At 40.3% G+C, this 21717-nt stretch overlaps 1 protein-coding gene across 3 annotated transcripts in view; it reads right to left on the minus strand.

Annotated features, from left to right (window-relative positions):
• Positions 1-692: 692 nt before the first annotated feature.
• The window catches only part of MBNL2 (muscleblind-like splicing regulator 2), a 230877-nt gene continuing 209852 nt past the window's right edge, over positions 693-21717 (minus strand). For 2 of the 3 annotated variants that reach the window (XM_006831993.1, XM_006831992.1), the window contains one exon: positions 693-3462. In XM_006831993.1, coding sequence (XP_006832056.1) covers positions 3335-3462 — 128 coding nt within the window. In that variant the 3' untranslated portion in view covers positions 693-3334. The remainder of the gene's footprint in view (positions 3463-21717) is intronic. The other variant, XM_006831991.1, reaches the window with a different exon arrangement.

The following is a 21717-nucleotide window of genomic DNA, read 5'->3' on the forward strand; positions in this document are numbered from 1 at the left end:
TAAGTGCTAGCAGCTAACTAAAAAGCCAGTGGTTCAAGGCCCTCCCCGCCCCCCAGCAGTTCCATGGAAGAAAGACCTGGTGATTTGCTTCTGTAGATGGTTGTTAAGTGCCATTGGTTCTGCTTTGACTCACAGTGACCCTGATTAGGACTTTCTTATCTTTTAAATCTTTCAAGGGAGCAGAAAGCCTCATATTTCTCCTGCAGAGCAGCTGGTAGGCTTGGACTCAAGGCCGTGTGGTTCACAGTCCAGTGCTTATAGACAAGGGAATTTACATTCGGGTGTTGTTTAAGATTGCCACGCATAGTGACTCTGTATAGTGTTTCTGAGGAGGGCTGGTGGGTTTGAACTGTCAGCCTTGCTGTTAACGGTCCAGTGCTTATCCTACAGTGCCACACCACGACTTCAGGGACTTCTCAAATGGCTAAACAGTCATTTTCAATGAAACAAAAGGACAAAGAGAGAGGTTTGACCTCTTCGGAAAACCTACATACTGTTTCTATGAGTCGGAACTGACTTGCCAGCACTTAACAACAATTATTTACCTTGGTTAAAAAAAAAAAATAAAAAGAAACAAAGACAAAAACAGTGTTGGATTTGAACACCAGGGTCTGGTCTATGTGTGAATGTAAGGGTGTTTTGGTCAACTACCAGTCTGTCTCAACACACAAGGGAGGAAGACGCTGAGATCTTTTTAAATGCTTCTTTTATTTCATTGGTTGCACATTGGGTGAGTGAACTGAATATTACAACCAAAACATAGAATTGATACAAATTAGACTCCTGTTTACACTGTAAGGTTATGAATGAAGGAATTCTTTAAGTGGTACAGAAAGGTTTAGTAGAAATGTTACCAGTGGTATGGCTGAAAGAATATTTTGGGGAAGTGTTGTTAGATCCTGAAAATCAAGAGTGAAATGTAGTCCCGTACAAGTGACGATTAGTCTCTTAGCTACAGTAGTAACTGAATTGATAACTTCGTGTCTTGGATATTGGTGATTTTGTTTTTGTTAATTAAACAAAGCATTTAAGATTTATTCATCATAGTCAGACTTCTGAATATAAACAAACTTTTGGCAAATAATATTTATACAGAAAAATAGTTTTAGATCCTCTCAAATCCCAGAATTATTCTATAAAATTACATTATAAATAAATAAAAAGCAAAATCTGTTGTACATATATTTGTACATCTATGTATTTGCCTTGCCTCCTCCTTACTGTAAATGGCATATTTATGACTCTTTGCATATTATAATCACAATTCTGGAAAATGGATATCATAGTAAAAATACAGTCTTCTATATTTGCTTGATGCTTCATTATTAAAGGGCTGAAAATAGTTGTGTGCTAATAATTTTGAAAGTAAAAATCATGAAACAAAAACAAAAACAAAAAAGACAATGTTACAACAATTAGTCTACAAAAATATTTCAATGATTCCCACAATTTACCTTTTAGTAATGTATACTAGGTTTTCAATGAGTTTAAATGAATAGTTATTAACAAAGAAAACAAGAAAAAAAAAGTAAGTTTGAATGAGTTAGGAAGTTGTAACATAACTACATTGTTATAGTTGAGAAAATTACAAATATCAAGAATACATAAAGATGAAACTACCAAAGTAATACAAGTTAGATACAATACTTTCCCACAAATTAAAACAAATGCAACATTACAAGCACTATGTAGGATTACACTTAGAACGTGATTTTCTTTTGATAGGGTGATCAAATCTACAATATATGATTAATAGATAGTCATTAGATCTTGACCAACATGAATTAAAATGGCAGATTTTTTTTTTTTTTTCTCTCAAACAAAGAATGAGATGGTTGGTGCATCTAGTTTTCAGAACAGGCAGTGATGCCAAAATTTAAAATATTTTACATTCAATCTCAAAAGTCAAAATACTTCAATCACTAATATGTCCACAGAGAAAATGGATGTTTTAAACAATTACATATAATATTCATTTATAATAGCTGTTTTGTTTTTTAAACAATAATTTAAAAACTATGCAGGTATTGTATAGGAAATGTGCAACATAAAAGTGAAATATGAAATATTTGGTACGATAGTGCTTCAAATAAACTTTAAAACAAACTTTCTGAACAAAATGTAATTGTATCGCTATTACCTTGAAGATCAACCAAGTATTTAAAAAAGTAAACAACATTAAAATATGTTTCATCCATATATAGTATATATATGTATGTGTATATATAATATGTATGTACTTGTATTAAAGTTTTTTATACTTTTGAGACATAAAATAAGGTGAAAGAATTAAAAGAACTAATTTTTTTTCCATGCTTAGTCAGTTACAACCCTTGAATCCAACTTTTGAAATGCAAAACAGTAATGGATTTTTTTTTTTAAGTGAAACTATCTACTTTTTGTTTACACAGCAATTTAGATTAAAGTCACAGTCCGATTTTCAGTGACTAAACTCAGATTTACTTAAATTAGAATACTATACAGATCTCCTCATCTACAGCTTCCTTGTTTGACTAGGTTTTTTAGTTTTGAAGAATTATTCTGTAACAGGCAACTGGATGGTGAGTTTGAAAGACTAATCGTTCAGATTAGACTGTTGGCATGGGCCTCTCTTTCTTTGTCAAGCTGGATGAAGTCTGGCAAAATCTAGGCACTTCTACAAAGTCATTCTTATAAAACAACTTGAAAAATATACTTGTAAAATAATACCTTCAAGACTTTGTTTGTGGGGTATGAAGCTCATACCGTGCAAAGTTTCTTTTTCAATCTATTTCATGTTACTCTAGAATCACATGATTCAACGCGGTATCGACAGGCAAACCAAACACCCCACTTTGATGTGTCCCCTGTACTTGTGCTTGAGTTTCCATTCAGATTTTAGACCCGTAGGACAGGTCTCGGTTTTACTTCACTTCTCATCTTTGCTGCAGTATTTATCTTGTCAAGAAGTGAAACATACCCTTTGATCAGTGGGTACATGAAATGACTAATTAGAAGTTAGAATCGAAATTGTCCTTGGAATAGATGTTTGAACTAATGCTAGTTTTTTATTGCTAAATTTGAGATATTTTGAGTCAAAACGAGTAAACTGGTTGGACTCGGTGCATCAGCTACAGTTATGGAGATATGACAATATTCCTAGGACAGAGACTATGTTTAGAAACCCTTTAAAAGTAAACTTTACCCTTTAAGTCTTTAAACATCACAGCTGGTATCAGGTAGTTAACTATCTTAGGTTGGAATATACTAAGCATACCATATTAATACTCATATATGACATAGCAGCTCTAGCTTCTCAGAGTTTGTGGTCTGTCCAGAAGAACTAAATCATTATTTAGCATGCAGTTTGTGGCAATTCTATTGAGGAGGAAACGGGGTAGTATGTACAGTAACAATGTTTAGTTATTCTCAATGCAGATTCTTGGCATTCCATTCCATTTCTGTTGATTATTTCAGAATTATCTGTTAGAGAAAAAAGACAAACAGGATTTAGACATTCTTCGGAGGCAAAACAATGGGTTTTACTCTTTGAAAAGAGACATTTGAAGATAAGAGTTTTCTTCAATGTCTGCTAGTTTTGGTGCAATATATTGTTACATGAACCCCACCCTTTCTGCTGTAAATTCTCACATTTAAACACTTCTGAGAATAATGATTCAACTCTATCATCTTTTCTGTAAAACTGTATCAGCATGCAGTTTGTTAAGACCCCAATTTCTTTTTAGTTTTGGACCTTTCTATTGCGTGTTTTATATTATCATCCAAATCATATTTGCTTAGGTGATTCGGAAGTCTAATCCGATAATAGATTCACATTTGAAAAGTTGTTGGTAAGGCATTTAAAAATAAATCAGTGTTACTTTTCTATGCCTTTTAGGGTCACAATGAGTTAGAATTAATCTGAAGGGAGTGGGCTTAGTTTTTTTTATTTCTTTATTTGCTTTCTAATTCAGAGATAACTTCCCATAAAAAAGTCATTTTTTCCTTAGACAGAATAACAATTAGCTTCAAATTTAAGAACTGTTTAGATATTTCATACTAAAGGGGGGAAAGGACACTATTCTAATACAGTGGTTTGAGCATGCTTAATAAACCCCAAAGCAAGAGAAAGCTAAATTCTCAAGTACAAATATGGTCCATGAAATGTGTTTCAACTCCATACCATGTCAAAGGGCAGGAAGTTTGCTCTGTCTGACATGGTATTTAAGTGTCAACCTTAAATGCCAAGTTTTAAGCATATTCTAACAAACATATTTATTTGAGAAATACTTTGACCAAACTTTGTGCAATTAATAAGCAAAACAATTTCATTTATTTATTAAACAATGAAGAACAGTTGTTTAGGAAGTAACAGGTAACAATTCTTTCTGGTGCACTTCAGCTAATACTCATACACAGTGAGCAGTCAACCAAAGACTTAGTTCTACACACTTCATTTATTAACCCATTAAGTTAGAGGTCATAGAGGTGAATGATTTGCCCTGTAAGTGACTATTTTTGTAGTTTGTAAGAAAACCGTTCTAGTATACATCCGTTTTCTCTGTGGATATAGTAAATGTAAAATATTGTAAAATTTTGGCATCACTGCCTGTTATGAAAACTAGATGTACCATTCGGATCATTCATTGTTGAGACGAGAAAAAAAAAAAAGCTCTGCCATTTTCATTCATGTTGGTCAGGGTCTCCTTTGGAGGAGTTTTCTTCTTTCTTTTTTTTTTTTTTTAAAAATGAACCATACAGGTAAGTGTAGGATTGTTAAGAAGAACTCATTTATATGATTGACATATTTATGCTGTATGGAAACTTCCTTTCATAGGAATTTAAAATTTGGAGGCTTGGTGGTGTCGTAGGATAAGCACTGGACTGCTGACCACAAGGTTAGCAGTTCAAACCCACCCTCCATTCCACAGAAAATGAGGCTTTCAGCTCCTCTAGTAGCCGCGTAGTGGTTACGAATCAGGCTGTGAACCGCAAGGTCAGCAGTTCGAAACTACCAGCTATTCTGTGGGAGAAAGATGAGGCTTTCTGCTCCCGTAAAGATTTACAGCCTTGGAAACCCTGTACAGGGTCGCTATGAGTCGGAACCGACTCCGTGGCATGTAACCACCAACACTACCACCAAAACTGGGATAATTTCATAGGAATTTAAAATTTGTTGGGGGAAAAAGTCATTTTTTGTCCCGTGACTGATAGACATGAATTCTTAAAAAATATATTATTTTACATGTAAATATTATCATAGTCTCTTTGAGTAAATAATGTATGAATTCTCTAGATTATCAGATTATAACTTCAGTTTTAGAAGTAGATTATTTTACTCAATGGAAGTTGTTCTAATATACCTCTTAGCTTTCATACCGTCTTTAAGTTTTCCAAATAGAAAGTGCTCCAGGATACCAAACTATGCCCTATCTTTCTTTCATTTACTTTAGCAAAAAGCTCTTTCAAACATTTAAGGAAAAATATTTTCAGTTTTTAAACTTGATAAGTAATAATACATTTTTAAAAGATTATATTTACGTTCTTGCTTATTAACTGAAACCAGAATGCCATAGGGAATGAAATTCCTAGTCCCCTAGAAAGAAAAGACCTCTATAAAAAGCATAAATGAGAATGGGCACATATATACTCTAGAAATTAGTTACAACAATATCTTGGACTTCTTTGACAAAGACACATGCTGATCACCTAGGTTTAAGTGACTGTAAGTCAGGCTTGATGTTAATGGAAAGCAATAGCTGGACTCAAGACCGTTTCCCCTTCTGCCCTAGCTTACCACCTACTATCCAAGACACGGATAAAGACATGAAGGAAAAACAGGATCTCTGGGCCTACCACACACTCAGTTATGACTGCTACCAGGCTTCTAGACCTGAGAACAGTCTGACAATACCACATCCTGGTCCATGTCTTTGGTGAGTTTGTGGAGTGTACATATATGTGAGGTATAAAAAATGAATCCCATTCTTAGCAGCTGTGAATTTGAAGAAGCTCAAGATATTTGATCTTAAAGGAAAGCTTTGGGTGTCTCTCTTTATAAGTGCCATTTATGGTGGCAGCGTTTTTCTTGAATATATCTTTGGATTATTCAATGTATTGTTCTGTGTGTTTTTTTTCTGAGCAATACCGCTTGCTGGTACAGTCTGAATTAAATGCAGTCTGGGGTGAGATACACCCTGGAAATACACATGGAATGGGGATCCAGACAGAGAACAGCTACCAACTCACTGTCTCTCCTCTCACTAGCACCCACTGGATGCTACTTCTGTTGTTAGGAGACCAGTGACATTACTGGCCTAAGGGGAGGGGGGCCATTTCCAGCTGGAGGTCACCTCAGGATACTGCTGGAGGCAGGTGGGGAGGAGCTAACAGTCTAGCTGTGTAAGGGAGGGGTGCTAGTTTTCATATGGTTTTCTTTAGTCAGATTATATTTTAAATTAAGACCAAAGCAGCGTAATTCAAGACATACTGTGTCACTTAGTAAGACTAATAGGTATATTTCGTGTTACCCTGCTACCATCTCTGTTTAGAGATGTTCTTCTATACCAATTAGCTAGATGAACAGATAACATGTGCTACGTATCCATACGCCCCTTCAATCTTCATTTGCAGTTTTTATGACCAGAAAGATCAAACACTTTCAGAAGATGCCTGACCTACTTCAATACAGGTCAAAACAAAACAAAAGAAAAAAACTTGTATGGGGACCCTGATCAACTAGAAATCTGACATTGACAAACTTTAACTTTGAGCTTATCCATTAGCAAGATAATAATGATGAACATGCAGATCACAAAAGTGTCAATTCCTGTCCTACACTTGATCAAAGCTGAGATGGCGATCTAAAGTTCCGTACTCAACCTCCAACTCCTGCTTTCTTAGAAGGCGGCGACTGAAAACCTCTTATTGGATCTACTAGAGTATATAAGAAGGGGCTTTAAAAAGTTCATGGAAAAACTGAATAGAAAGATAATGGAATTTTTCCATGGACCTTTTGAGCATTCCTCATCTATCAGAGAAATGGCTACCATACTGGGTGTCCTAAAAGTCCCCTCTCTTAAGCATGTGGCCCTGTAGAATAAGTACCAGATTGCTAACTGCTAACAGCAAGATCAATGGTTTAAACCCACCAGCTGCACCTTGGAAACACTATACAGGGTTGCTGTGAGTTGGAACTGACTCAATGGCACTTAACAACAAGGACAACAGCCTATAAGTGGACAATTTGAACCCATTAAACAATCCTGTGGGAGAAAGATTGCAATCTGTTCCCATAAAGATGAACTCAAACCCAAACCCACTTCCATGAAGTGGATTGTAGCTCAGAGTTTCCACAGAACTTCCAAGGCAGTGTATCTTTATGGGTACAGACGACCACATCTTTCTATAGTGGGATGACTTGTGAGTTTGACCTGAAGACTTTCTGGTTAGCAATGGAGTGTTTAACCATCGTGCCACCTAAACCCCCCGATGGGACAGGTCTGCTCTGTTACCTGGGGCTGTAATGAGTCAAAACCAACTCCAGGGCACCTGAAACCAACAGCTGCACGCAGGTGACACTGACTCTTGGTGACCCCATGTATGTCAGAGTAGAACTGTGTTCCAGAGGGCATTCCAGAGCTGGTTTTGCTCAAGTCGATCACTAGGGCTTTCTTGCCAAGGGCCTCTAGGTGGAGTTGAACCTCTAACCTCTCAGTTAGCACCCAGCATTTCAAGCACATCATTTGTAACATCCAGGGACTCTCAAAATCATCCTCTTGTGATTTCTACAGGACACGCAGAGAAATTTTTTACTAGAGTCTTATCCAGTATTGCAAATCATATTTTGCAGCTATGGAAAACACAACATACTTCTTAACAACTTGTACTCTGTACAGAGAGCTTGCAAAAGCCGAAAAAAACTTAAAGAGGCGCTAACTCATTTTTCTTCCGGGTACAGGGCATGGTGACAGTCTGAGGTGGAACTGGGGGGAGGCAGTGATGCCAAAGAGAGGCTCTGTACCGCTTATGGTGTCAGTTTAGGAAGTCAGCTAGAGAACCCCTGGCAAATTGGGGATTGGGAAACAGGTGAGGTCATGGCGTATGGCTTGAAGCAAATGGAGCCCGAGCATGACTTGGGAGAAAGCAGAAGCTGTCTGCAGGAGCCAGATGGGCAGACACTACTGAGGCACTCTGGGTTGCTATCCACATCCGCCCTAAGCCTCCTCCCCACGAGTTCTTCAAATAGTTCTACAACAGAACATCCCACCCAACCACAATTTCACTGCTTTAGCTCCTGAGAAACTTGGGCAAACTGTATTGTATTTTTCCACAAATAACACACTCATATGCACAAAACATCCACACATATAACATGTGGCCCAGAACACTTAGAAAACTAGCAGTGGGAGAGTTGGTAAACAAAGGAACAAAAAACGCTATATAGTGCGTGTTATTTGTGTAGAAATACGGTAATGCTAGGAAAGACAGCAAATATATCCAACAAGACATGTTTCTCTTTATCTCCCTGAGAGACTGGGCCCTTAGATAAGTATCATTTTATATAATAGAAAATCACGGCAACAGGAAGGGTATCAAATGATAAGAATACAATTCTGAACTGAAATCCAAATGGCCAATCAAAATCCTGAACTGAAACTATTACTTTCAATTCCTTTTTTTTTTACGAAAAAAGAGGATGCACACAAACGAGAATAGCTGATGCCAACAAAATCTGTGATTCTCATCTTTCAAACAAAGGAACAAGTGTTTTCCTAAACTGTGATACAAAAATATCAGGTGGCCGCTTATCAGTCAGCAAGGCAAAATCATAACAAGTGAATTCAACTATCATCTCAGATAGCTGAATTTAGAAATCTGATGATTTTGCTCAATATGCATTCTTAAGTTAGTCCCTAATGAATTCAGTGCATGATTAATCATATTTATTTATTGAAGAAAAAGCATAAATGGTCCCAAAGAATATCAATGGAGCATTTCCTCGGATGTGTTATGAGCAGTCATTTAATAATCCCCGTATCCTCAGTGTAATGGTAGTCCAACTTATTAAAAGATGGATTGAGTTAAGCACCATTGAAGTACTAAGCCTACTGGCTAGGTAGGTAGAGCAGATAAATAACTGGGCCAGGTGAGGAGTTTGGCAAACAGAAGGGAACTCACTAGACCGAGCAGAGAGGCAGACACTTGGGTCCAGCCAAGCTTGAGCTTCCCATTATTCACAAGAAGCTAGAAATTAAGCAACTAATTCACATCATTAAAAAAAAATCTTTGTGTTTTAACTACATCTTTGGTCTGGATTCAGCTGCGAGCTACTCTCTCCTAGCTATGAGACATGACACAAAGTGCATCATCTGCAAAGCATCCTTTCTTGGAGGAGATACCTAGTAAGTATGGATTACTAGTATCTCTAATTGGGGTCCATTAAAGCTGTAAGTATCATCACTGGAGACACCAATGGTGAGGGTGGGAGGCAGTAGGAGAGAGGGTTGAATAGAGAGTAAATCATCTAACTTTTAAGCGTTTGACTTTCACTCAAAGGGGAAGGGTACTTGACCAACAGACATCTTCATGTAGAAAGAAAATATGGTTCCTCAGTTGTCTGACTCACCATGGGATATGCATGTTGCCTTTTCAGTAACGACAGTGAACTTAGGCTGAGCCATGCACACCCTTGGGAGCTCAGTGGCTCTGTGTGAACCACAAGGTTGGCACTTTGAAGGAACAGGCTTTTTGTTCCCCCAAAGATGTATAACCTTACTGTGAGTAGGAAATGACTCAAGGGCACTTAACGACAACCACAGCACCCATGCCCTCTCACTCGACAGGGTTATATATGCACTCGATTCAACACAAAATGATCTGTGCAAAGACTGAGCACTGAACTTTTCTCCATTTACCATTATCTTCTCTCACGACTCCATCTTGGTTGCTCGTCCTCCCTTGTTCAGTCCCTCCCCTGTTTAACATGCTTCCCATCTTTCCCCTGATGTTCCTGCCTCTTCTCCTTGACAGTCGCTGCTCTCCAAATCTCCTGAATCTTGTCTGGGAGGCGAAAGTTGTGAAGCATTTCAGCTGTCACAAACTGAAGCGGGGAGAACATGAGTGTATTTTGGATTGTACTATGATCCCATGGGGAGTCCTGGTATGATGCTGTGGGTTAATGAGCTGGACTGCAAAGTAGTCAGTTTGAACCACAAGGTTGGCGGTCCAAGGTCACCAACTGCTCCTTGGAAATCCTATACAGGGTCGCTATGTGTCAGAACCGAGTCGATGGCTCTTAACATCAACAACAACATGATCTTAATCACAGTATGGCTTGCTAGAGTCTAAAGCAAATGTTTTTGGGCACTTCTTGAAGATAAGATATCAGAAATAAAGTAATTCATTAAAGCAACTAATTACATAGATAAATAAATAAATGCTTTCAAGAACATTGTTTGGCCTATTTCATGATCGTTTATAAACCTTAACAATATAGAATGTTCAGAGATAATAAATGGTTTATGAAAACACACTGTATTTTAGAGGGAATGCTCTGAGAGAGTCTGGACAGTGAGTTTCCATCTGAGGTCGGCTGGAGCATCCAGAACATTCTGGAGTGACTATGTCAGGGTGGTTGTCTTGGACTCTGTTGTTAACAGTTTGCATTCAGAGCACTAATTCCTCTATTTTCAATGAGAAGTTATTTGGTGAGAGGACTTTTTTCCTGATATTCTTCATTTTGTTATATTTGAACAAAAGTCTATTTCAGATATAGTTTCTAATATGTGAAAATTATCATTTAAAATGTTATTTATTTATTTATTTATTTATTTATTTATTTATTTATTAATTTTTTGCATGAAAACCAGTAACATGTACCTCACTGAGCAGGGTCCATAGAAACAGTTCAGATGATCTGGATAAAATCTTTGTGAATGAAAATTCCTGATCTGAATAACAGCCCATTGCCCATGATTTCCTGTCAGGTGTGTAAAAATCTAAACTCTTGTGAGTTTTGTAGTGAGGTTTGATACTGATCCAGTCTCCAGTTCAGACCCGGCCCAACTCAAGACCAACTCGGCTGCGGCTATCTGCTCCTCAGATGATCTAAAATTCCAAATCTCATCCGGAGGGTGACTTTTTTTTGTCAGTCAGTATATTCTGACAGGATATGTATGTTTTCAAACTAGATATAAATTCATTTCTAAAACGAAAACAAAAAGCCCTCAAGTATTAACAAATGGCATTCATGTGAAATAATCAGATGGCATTTAGAAAACTGTATCCAAATCTGCAGAGGTCGGATGTTGTCATAAAGGTTGTGGATTTGACTAGACAGGAAATCTGTGATCAATTTGCACTGGATGAACTTATCTCCTCAGATAACTCAGAAATGCTCACAAGAAGTCCACTTACTCCCCTTACTGTGGCTCCTCACATACTAGGAACCCCCAACCTTTCAGGTCTCTTCTTCCCCTGCCCTTCAAAGGGGGAGGGGGCAGCAGTGTTGGCCCATCCATGAAGGGGAAAGGAGGACAAGGAAAGGGGTGTCCCTTATGGTCAACCCCTTCCTCTAGACCAGACCTAGTCTAGCTGAATTCTAACTCTCCCGAGGGGCACTCCAATAGTAACACGATGTTGCGCTACTCTGTTTTTACAATAAGATGGGACTCTGGTGGTGGTGGTGATGTGCCGTGGAGTTGGTTCTGACTCATAGTGACCCTGCACAGGGTTTCCAAGGCTGTAAATCTTTACGGGCGCAGAAACGTCTCATCTTTCTCCCACGGAATAGCTGGTAGTTTCGAACTGCTGACCTTGAGGTTCGCAGGCCAATCTGTAACCACTACACCACCAGAGCTCCTTCAGGTGGGACTCTATAGTCTTCAGATAATCTAAAAATCTAAATATCATGCAAGAATAACTTGTTTTTTTTTTTGTTTTTTTTTTTAATCACATAGGCCATAAATGAAGGAGCCCCTGGTGGTGTAGTGAATTACACTTTGGGTTGCTAACTACAAGGTCAGCAGTTCAAATCCACCAGCCACTCCATGAGACTTTCTGCTCCCATAAAGATTTACAGCCTTGGAACCCTCTATAGGGTGTAGCTATGAGTTGGGACCAACTTACTGGTCTGCAGCTGCATCAGCAGGTCATAAATGAGATGGAGGTGAAGAGATATGAAGGAGACTTTTTAACTCTGGTCTTTTCCCCTGAACGTATAGCCCAGGGGGTGTTGCTGTTGTTGTTGTTGTGTGCCATGGAGTCGGTTCCGACTCATAGAGACCCTGTACAGGGTTTCCAAGGCTGTCACCCAGGGGTAGGGAACCTTTTTTCTGTAAAGTGCCAATTGAATAGTTATAACATCATTCATGAGTCATACAAAATTATCAACTGAAAAATTAGCCTGCTATATTTAGATGGCTAGAACTGTAGCTTGGAGGCCAGGATGGCCAAATGTCATCTCTTATACTTCGGACATACTGTCAAGAGGGACCAGTCACTAGAGAAGGATATCATGTTTGGCAAAGTGAAAGGTCAAAGATAAAGAGGAAGACCCCCAGTGAGATGGATTGGCAAATTGGCAGAATCAATGGGCTGAAGTGTGGCAACAATTGTGAGGTTGGCCCGGGATCGGGCAGTGTTTTTTTTGTTCTGTTTTACAAAGGGTTGCTGTCAGTTGGTACCGACTTGATGGCACCTAACAACAACAACAACAACAACAACAACAAGAATTGCAGCTGCCTTGTTAGGGCCAAGCCAAATGATTTCACGGGCCTTAAACATCCCATAGGCTGGATGTTCCATACCCTTGGTATAGCCCCTTGCTGGTGAGTCCAGTCTGGCCCTTAATGACCCTATAGGACAGTAGAACTGCTGTCATCTTTATACAAGCAGAGGTTGTAGCTTTCTCTGGAGGAACAGTCAAACCATAGTCTTTTCAGTAAACAGCGGACTGCTTGAACCACTGTACCACAAGGATCCTTCCCTGAGCTACAGAAGTCTTTATCACACAGACAAAACTAAACTGGAATGAGCATCTGCCAGCCATGAAAGAAATGGATCCCTCCACAGGTCCCAAGGAAACTACGGAAGAGGTGGTGTGGGTGGAATGGATGCTCCCAGGAGCGGGTTCCAGCTTTTCACTCCCTATTTAGGACCTGACAGTCTGATCTCAATGCCACATTCACACTTGTACTCCACAAACCTTCTCCCATCTACAAGTCCAGCCATGGAATTCACCAGGGTTTACATGTGGCGCTGTGGGATAATGCCCAAGGTCGGTTTGAACTAACGGCAAGGTCAGTGGTTCAAATTTACCAGCTGCTCTTTGGAAACCCTCTTCAGGGTTGCTATGCGTTGGAACTGACTCGACAGCACTTAGGAACAATAACTACCTCTAGTGTGGCACTGTAAGATCAGCACTAACCACAAGGTTGGCAGTTCAAACCCACCAGTCACTCCACAGAAACTCGATACAAGGTTCCTATGAGTGGGATCTGATTTGATGACACTTAACAACAATCACTAGCTCAGGCAAGTGGGGAAAATGTAGGGATTTCCCATGCTATGGTTGACTGTCTAGGGATTGGGCGAGGTCTACGCTTTTGGCATCTTCCTTAAATCCTAACAACACAGAAACATTGTGTGCTTGGCATATGGCCTGGATCCAGCTGCTAGTACATTTATTATCCTTCAGCAATATCATGAGCTAACCTGGGACCTAACTAACCGTGAATACCATCACTATTTCAATAGGAAAAATATTAAGTCCCAAACCAAGTGTCAAAGGAAATATTGAATAAACAAACCTTTTTAAAACTGGGGACTGTCTATACATCAAAGAAGGTTAAATTCCTCCACTATACTAAGGAACAAGGAATCCTGGTGGGCTTGAATGATAACCAAAAGGTCAGTGGTTCAAACTCACCCAGGGGCTCTTCAGAAGAAAGCCGGGGTAATCTGCTTCTGTAAAGATTCCAGTTGATGGGGCTTACTCTGAAAACGGGGGCTTACCATGAGTTGGCAAAGACCCAACCACATCCAACAGCAAGAGATCAAGGAAGAAACAGTGTATGTAAACTATTTGGGTCACACTCCAAAATCCAACCCAAGCCTCTTATTATCGAGCTGATCCTGACTCACAGCGACCCTACAGGAGAGAGGAGAGCTGGACCATAAAGTGTCTCAGGCTGTGGGTCTTAATAGAAGTGGACTGCCATTTCTGCCTTGGAGCAGTTGGTGGGTTGGAACTGGCCACCTTTCAAATAACAGACAAAAGTGGAGCTACTGCATCAGGTCTCCTATTGGGCCATACCTGAGACACTATTTACAAAGGGATTCTAAAACGTCCAGACTACAGCCAGTGAAATGTGTAGGATGTAAGGACATCTGGAACGAAGTAGTTGCTTCACTGAACACAAGTTCTGGACATGGAGAATCTCATAAAAAACTTTACAACTTTATAAAAGTTTAGCTACCTCTGAAAAGCATTTCCAAACATATTCTTTTATACCTAGTTTTTTAATGTAGGCTTTAGCTCCAGTAATAAATCGAAGAGTCAGGCGAAGAAAAATCACAGATAAAAGATCCTGTTGCATTGAACGTATAGTTCCTAAATGCACTCAGCATCATGGCTTTTGCATCTAGTGGTGCTATGGGATAGGCTAACTACAAGGTCCATAGTTCAAACCTAACTGTTCCTCGGAAACCCTATGCAGGGTTGGAACCGACTCAAAGGCATGGAACAACCATCAGCAGCATCATGAAGTCAGATGTCGAATCCTGGACACATTTTGGCCACAGTGTCTTTCTTATACAGTGACACAATGTACAATTCAGTGTGCTAGTAATTGACTTTTAAGACTCTAAAGGAAACCAAGCAGCAAAATGCTAAAATTCAATAAAAAGAGCAATACTGATGTTATTCACCTGGCATAGAAATATGCGTTTGTGTATTGCAGTCTTCTTTCACATTTTCAAAGCGGAGGGTTGATACTGCCGTCAAACAAACGTGTTTGTGTGTGTATATGCGTGTGTGCGAGAGATTAATAAAACCTCTCTGTTCTGTGAAAGCAGAATGCAGAGAAACAAATCTAACAGATGCTCCGAGTGAGGCTTCAAGAGGCTTGTCTGTCTCATGCTCTGTTTGTACCACATGTGCACCGCTGCAATGTTGTGGTTGTTAAGTGCTGCCAAGTCGGTTCTGACTCTTAATGACCCTGTATGGGGTCTCCGAGGAGCAGCTAGTAAGTTTGAACCACTGACCTTGTAGTTCAAACTGACTTTGCAGTCATGTGCTTATCCTACAGTGCCACCTAAGTCAGATGACCATCTGCCCACCCCAAACCAATAACTCCCTAAGAAGTGCTCTAACAGCAACATGGAAAGAAGGCAAAGACACAAAGGACACAGGAGGAGAGTTCTAGCATTTTGCTTTGTTGATTACAAATTGTTTTTCCTCAAGTCATCTGCATGTTTGCCTAGTGTCCATCCTGGTTGCAGGGGTGCCATGGGTTGGTGTTTCCTAATGCACTTCCTCATGGTGTCAAGCCCACCTGCCCTCTCTCTCTCTCTCTCTCTCTCTCTCTCTCTCTCACACACACACACACACACACACACCATGGGTGGGGCTGACAAGTGACCCCGCCTCTTGCAGGGCTCCACCACTCCCAGCCCCGTCTCCCTACAGGTCAGAGAGGCTGGGGTGCGGGGGTGGTAAGGGAACGGTGAGCAGTCCCACATCTTGTGACTGGGTAGCACCTAGCCCAATGCTATCACTACTCTGATAGCCCCTCCTGCAGTGTGGACCACCGGCATGGGCTCACTTCTGAGTCACCCCAAATGGTGCAAACCACTCCCCATTCCCAGTGAGGCCACTCATCTTACTATAATGGAATCCTGTTGGTTCTGTGGTGAAGCCCTTGTGTCATACTCTCAGAAACCCTGCAGGGGGCAGTCCTGCTCTCTTCTGTGGGGTCACTGTGAGCCAGAGTCCATCCGATGGCAGCGGGTTGGTGTGGTTTGATTTCCCTTCACTGTGTAAGACTCGAGGGAGCAAAAGACTATGATGTTTGTTGCTGCAGTCTCAGAACCCAGAATTATGCATGTATGTCGTGGGCTCTTAATAAACATTCGTTTAAAAAATATATGAAGATACGATGCCATTGAGTAAACTGGGCTTTTGTTATGGTCTAACATCTCAGAATAGAGTCCATTTCTAACAAGCCTGATTCACTGAGGGAGAATTTACACTTGTAGCCAGCCCGACAAAACAGAACTCTTACAGAAAAGCACAATAAACAACAGATTTTTTAATGTAGGAAGAATTGTTTTATTCAGATTTGACAAAACACCTTGGCACAGTTGGAAACCCTGCAAGGTACATAAATGGTTAAAATGGCTAAGGTGCTCAGCTGTTAAAATCTACTCATTGTTAGTTCCAGGTCACCCAGAGATGCCGTGGAAGGAAGGCCTGGCAAACTACTTTAGAAAAACCACCCACTGCCAACCTCATGGAGCATAGCTCTTCTCTGACACACGTGGTGCTGCCATGAGTCAGAACCGACTCAACAGCAACCAGTTTGTTTGTTTAAAATACCTAGCAAAGTCACTAAGGAGGCCTGGTAACGTGGTGGATTATGAGCTGGACTGCTAACTGAAAGGTCAGCAGTTCAAATCTGCCAGCTGTTCTATGGGAGACAGACAGATGAGCTTTCTGCTCTCATAATGATTTACAGCCTCGGAAAGCCTATCTGGAGTCACTATGAGTCTGAATCCACTCGGGGACACACAACCACCCTAAGAGTCATTGGAAGGTACAAATGGGAAAACACTTGGCTGCTAAAAGAAAAATTGGAAGTGCAAGTCTACTCAGAGGTGCTTCATAGGAAAGGCCTGGCCACCTACTTTCCAAAACTCAGCTACTGTAAACCTTAAGGAGCACAGTTCCACTCTGCCATCTGTAGGTCGCTGTGAACCACAATCACCTGAATGGTCACTGGCTCAGCACCATTACACACCTACCTTGCCAACCTACACTCCTTCCTTCATTCCCTCTTTCTCTGCCCTGCCTTTGTCCTCTAATTTTTGGCTTTAAAAGTGGGATCCTTGGCTCCTTCCACTGGAACATCTGAATGATTTTTTCTTTTTTTTTTTTTTTTTCCAATTCCAGCTCGTTTTAGAATTTAATGCTATGATTTTACTTACAATGAAAATAACCTTCCGTAAAATAGCCTTCATTCATAGTTGGATCTATGCCTTTTTCAGGCTGCCCCCACACGTTCCTTCTCAATGAGTGATGTCCAATCTACTCGAGGCTGTGAGGGCAGTAGGGAAAAAGAATTTTTCTTCTGCTGTTTAAATGTTGTTCTTTTAAAAAAATAAACAGCCAAACACCTGGATACAAGAGTATTCTTTTCTATCTGAAATGCATCCGCCAGGTGGTCACGTGGAAGGAGGTGAAGTGGTACCTCTTTCCTTACCTCCTGGCTCTTATTGATTGGGTAGAAATTTGAATTCAGTTGTTTGTCTCAAAGACAACAACATTTTCATACTATCCATGATATTAATGATTACATTTTATAAAGTCTTTGCTCACACTCCTAAAAATCCAAACCTGCTCCCCTCGAGCCCGCTCTGATCATAGCCCAACCCTGTACACAGGGTTTCTTATGTTGGAAATCTTTATGGGAGCAGAAAGCCTCACCTTTCTCCCACTGAGCAGCTGGTGGGCTGGAACTGCCAACCCTGACGTGAGCAGTCCAATGCTTATCCTGAAGCACCTTCTAAAGTGGTGAAAACTTTAAAGTAATAGTTGAACTCAATGGTGGAGAGTTCTTAAGGGGAGTGAGAAACGAGCTTCATCACAATATTACACTGTGCAGAAGCTCACACAGAAGTCAACAATGCTGGAGTCACAAGAGACCAGAATTTGGAGGCAACCAGACCCTCGTTCTAAAACTCCCCAGCCTAGACGCTTGAAGCGTAAGCAAATTATAATCTAAGCTGTGTTTTCATTTGTGAAGAAAACAAGGCGAGGATAAGTAAAATAATGTATGTAAAACATCTATGTTATAGTGTTGTTGTTAAGAGTTGTTGAGCAGGTTTGGACTCTTAGCGACCCTGTAAAGGGTTTCTGAGGAGAGGCTGTGGTGAGTTTGAACTCCCGACCTTGCAGCACCTGTCCGGTCCAGTGCATCATCCTGCAGCATTATAGGGCCAGGACTCCACTATGTCATAGTTGTTGTTGTTGTTAGGTGCCATCAAATCGGTATCGACTCATAGTGACCTTGTATACAGTAGAACGAAACACTGTCGGATCCTGGGCCAACCTCACTATTGTTGCCATGCTTGAGTCCATTGATGTTGCCAATTGGCCAATCCATTGAATCTTTATCTATTAAAATTTGAATATTTATCAATAGCTACTATGTCATAGTTGTTGTCAAGTACCGTGGAGTCGGTTCTAACTGATAACCCTGCACAGGGTTTCTGAAGCAGTAAATATTTACGGGAGCAGAAAGACTCATCTTTCTCCAGTGGAATGGCTGGTAGTTTGGAACTGCCGACTTTGAAGTTAGTAGCCTGATTCGTAACTTCTGTAGCTATTGATAAATATTCATTCCCCTTCCTTCTAAGTTGTTGTTAAGTCTCGCTGAGTCATAGCGACCCTGTGTAGGGTTTCCGAGGAATGACTGGTAGCTTTGAACCTCCACCTTGAGTTCTAGTGCTTACCCCACAAGGCCACACCAGAACTCCCTTCCTTAGTCTCTGTATTTTATGATCCATATGCTAGAGAAAAATCTGATTTATGAATTCATTAATTTAAATAATAATGCTCTACATTTAAATATGACATGATCTGCATAGCATTCCAAGAAGCCCTTGTATAGTACACACTGTTAATGCACTTGGCTGCTAACTGCAAAGTGGGAGGTTCGAATCCACCCAGAGTGACCTCAGAAGAAAAGTCTTACCATCTAATACAGCGAAACCATCTTACATCAGTATGATGTATGGAGCACACTTCTACTCTGGCACGTACAGGGTCACCGTGAGTCAGAATCCACGCCCCAGTGCCCGGTTTCCTGGTTTATAGCGCTCCACATATGGTGAAATGAAATTTGACTTTGATGATACCAAGGCTTCAAAAATATCAACTGCATATATTTCCCTTTCTGTGCAGTTCACCCTTGAACAATGGGGGGATTAAAGGTGCCGACCTCCTGAGCAGTTGGAAATCCTAGCATAACTTACAGTTGACTGTTGAGCAATGTGGGTTTGAACTGCCAGGACCCAGTGACACATGTATTTTTTCTTTCCTGCTGCCATTGAGGTGAGCTTAGGGGTTGTGGATATCTACTGTGCGAAGTCCGACTCTAACCAACGTCACTCCAGTGACTGCAGACATGAGCTGCTTCCTCAAAGATGGCATTTATGTAGATTAAGACTCAACAGCAGCAGGGAAACAGATATCTGTGTATCACTGGGCCCACATAGTTCAGACCCCTGTTATTCAAGGCTCACTTGTCTATGAATACCATGACCTGTCCCTGAAGAGCCAATGAAAGCTCTATTTCTTGGATTCGTGAATATCTTGCCTGTCAATTCCTAACGCATGGGATTGTTGTGAGGCTTAGAGAATATATTTAGTGAGAGTCTGGACAGGAGCCTGTGGGCGCTGTGGGTAGGCAGTGGGTCAAACCCATGGTAAGTCTGAGTGCTCCCCTAAAAGATTTACAGTCTATGTGGAACCTGGTATGGCACTGTAGGATAAGCACTGTAGGATAATGCAAACCCACCAGAAACCCTATACTCGGATGTGACTCCACAATACTTCACAGAAACTTGAGTTGGAAATGACTTGATGAGAGTGGGGTGAATCTGGGGTACCAACAGAAACTAAATGTGATGACTATATACCTGCTGTGGCACTGGGGGTAATGCTTTGCAATGTAAACTTGGTTTGAACTGTAAGTTTGGCAGTTCAACCCTATACAGGGTTGCTATGGGAGGAACCCCACCACTCATCTGTCAGTTTGTCATACTGTGAGTTGCTGTGATTCTGGAAGCTATGCCACCGGTATTTTAAATAACCAGCAGGGTCCCCCATGGTGGACAAGTTTCAGATGAGCTTCTAGACAAAGACAGACTGGGAAGAAGGAGTGATGAACTATTTCCAAACATTTAATCCCTGAAAACCTTATGAATAGCAGAAAAACACTGTCAGATACAGTGCCGGAAGATGAGCCCTTCAGGTTGGAAGGCACTCAAAATGTGACTGGGGAAGAGTTGACAGTGATGACATAAAATGGAGTAAAGCTTGTGGGAGAAAAGCCCACGGGACCTTCATTGGCTGATGGGACATAACTCAAAATGAAGAGAAACAGCTGTAAACATCCATTAATAATCACAACATGGAATGTATGAAGTATGAATCTAGGAAAATTGGAAATTGTCAAAAATGAAATGGAATGCATAAACATTGGAATCTTATGCATTAGTGAGGTGAAATAGACCGGTATTGGACATTTTGAATCTGACATCCACATAGTTTGCTATGCCGGGAATGATAAATCGAAGAGGAATGGTGTTGCATTCATTGTCGAAAAGAACATATCCAGATCAGTCATGAGGTACAACGTTGTCTGTGATAGGAAATATCCATGCGCCTATAGGGAAGCCCAGTTAATACCACTATTATTCAAATTTATACACCAACCACTAAGCCAGTGAGGATGAAACAGAAGAATTCTACCAACTTCTTCAATCTGGAATTGATCAAACATGCAATCAAGATGTATTGATCATTACTGGTGATTGGCATGCAAAGGTTGGGAACAAAGAGGAAGGATCAGTAGTTGGAAATATGACCTTGATGCTGGAGATCGCATGATAGAATTCTGCAAAATCAACGATTTGTTCATTTCAAATATCTTCTTTAGACAGCATAAGAGATGACTATACACATGGACCTCACCAGATGGAATACAGAGAAACCAAATTGACTACATCTGTGGAAAGAGACGATGGAAAAGCTCCATCTCATCAATCAAAACAAGGCCAGAGGCAAATTGTGGAACAGACCATTAATTATATATATGCAAATTCAAACTGAAGCTGAAGAAAATAAAAACAAGTCCACGAGAGCCAAAATATGACCTTAAATATATCTCACCTGAATTTAGAGATCATCTGAAGAACATATTTGGTAAATTAAACACTAAAGACTGAAGACCAGAAGAGTTGTGGGATGACACCAAGAACATTATACAGGAAGAAAGCAAAAAGTCATTAAGAAGACAAGAAAGAAGGAAAAGGTCAAAAGGGTTGTCAGAAGAGACACTGAAACTTGCTCTGCAGTGTAGAGATGCTAAAGCCAATGGAAGAAATGAGGAGGTCCAAGAGCTGAACAGAAAATTTCAAAGGTCAGCTCAAGAAGATAAAGTCAAATATTACAGTAAAATGTGCAAAGATCTGGAGTCAGAAAACCAAAAAGGAAGAACACGCTCAGCATTTCTCAAGTTAGGGGAACTGAAAAAAAAAATAAAGCCTCAACTTTTGTTACTGAAGGATTCTCTGGGCAAATTATTGAATGATGCAGAAAGCATCAAAAGAAGATGGAAGGTATACATGGAGTCACGGTACCAAAAGGAAATGGTTGATGTTCAACCATTTCAAGAGGTAGCATATGATCAAGAGCCAATGATACTGAAGGAGGAAGTCCAAGGTGCATTG

This window comes from Chrysochloris asiatica, unplaced genomic scaffold, assembly GCF_000296735.1.
Source record: "Chrysochloris asiatica unplaced genomic scaffold, ChrAsi1.0 scaffold00005, whole genome shotgun sequence".
Classification (NCBI taxonomy): Eukaryota; Metazoa; Chordata; class Mammalia; order Afrosoricida; family Chrysochloridae; genus Chrysochloris; species Chrysochloris asiatica.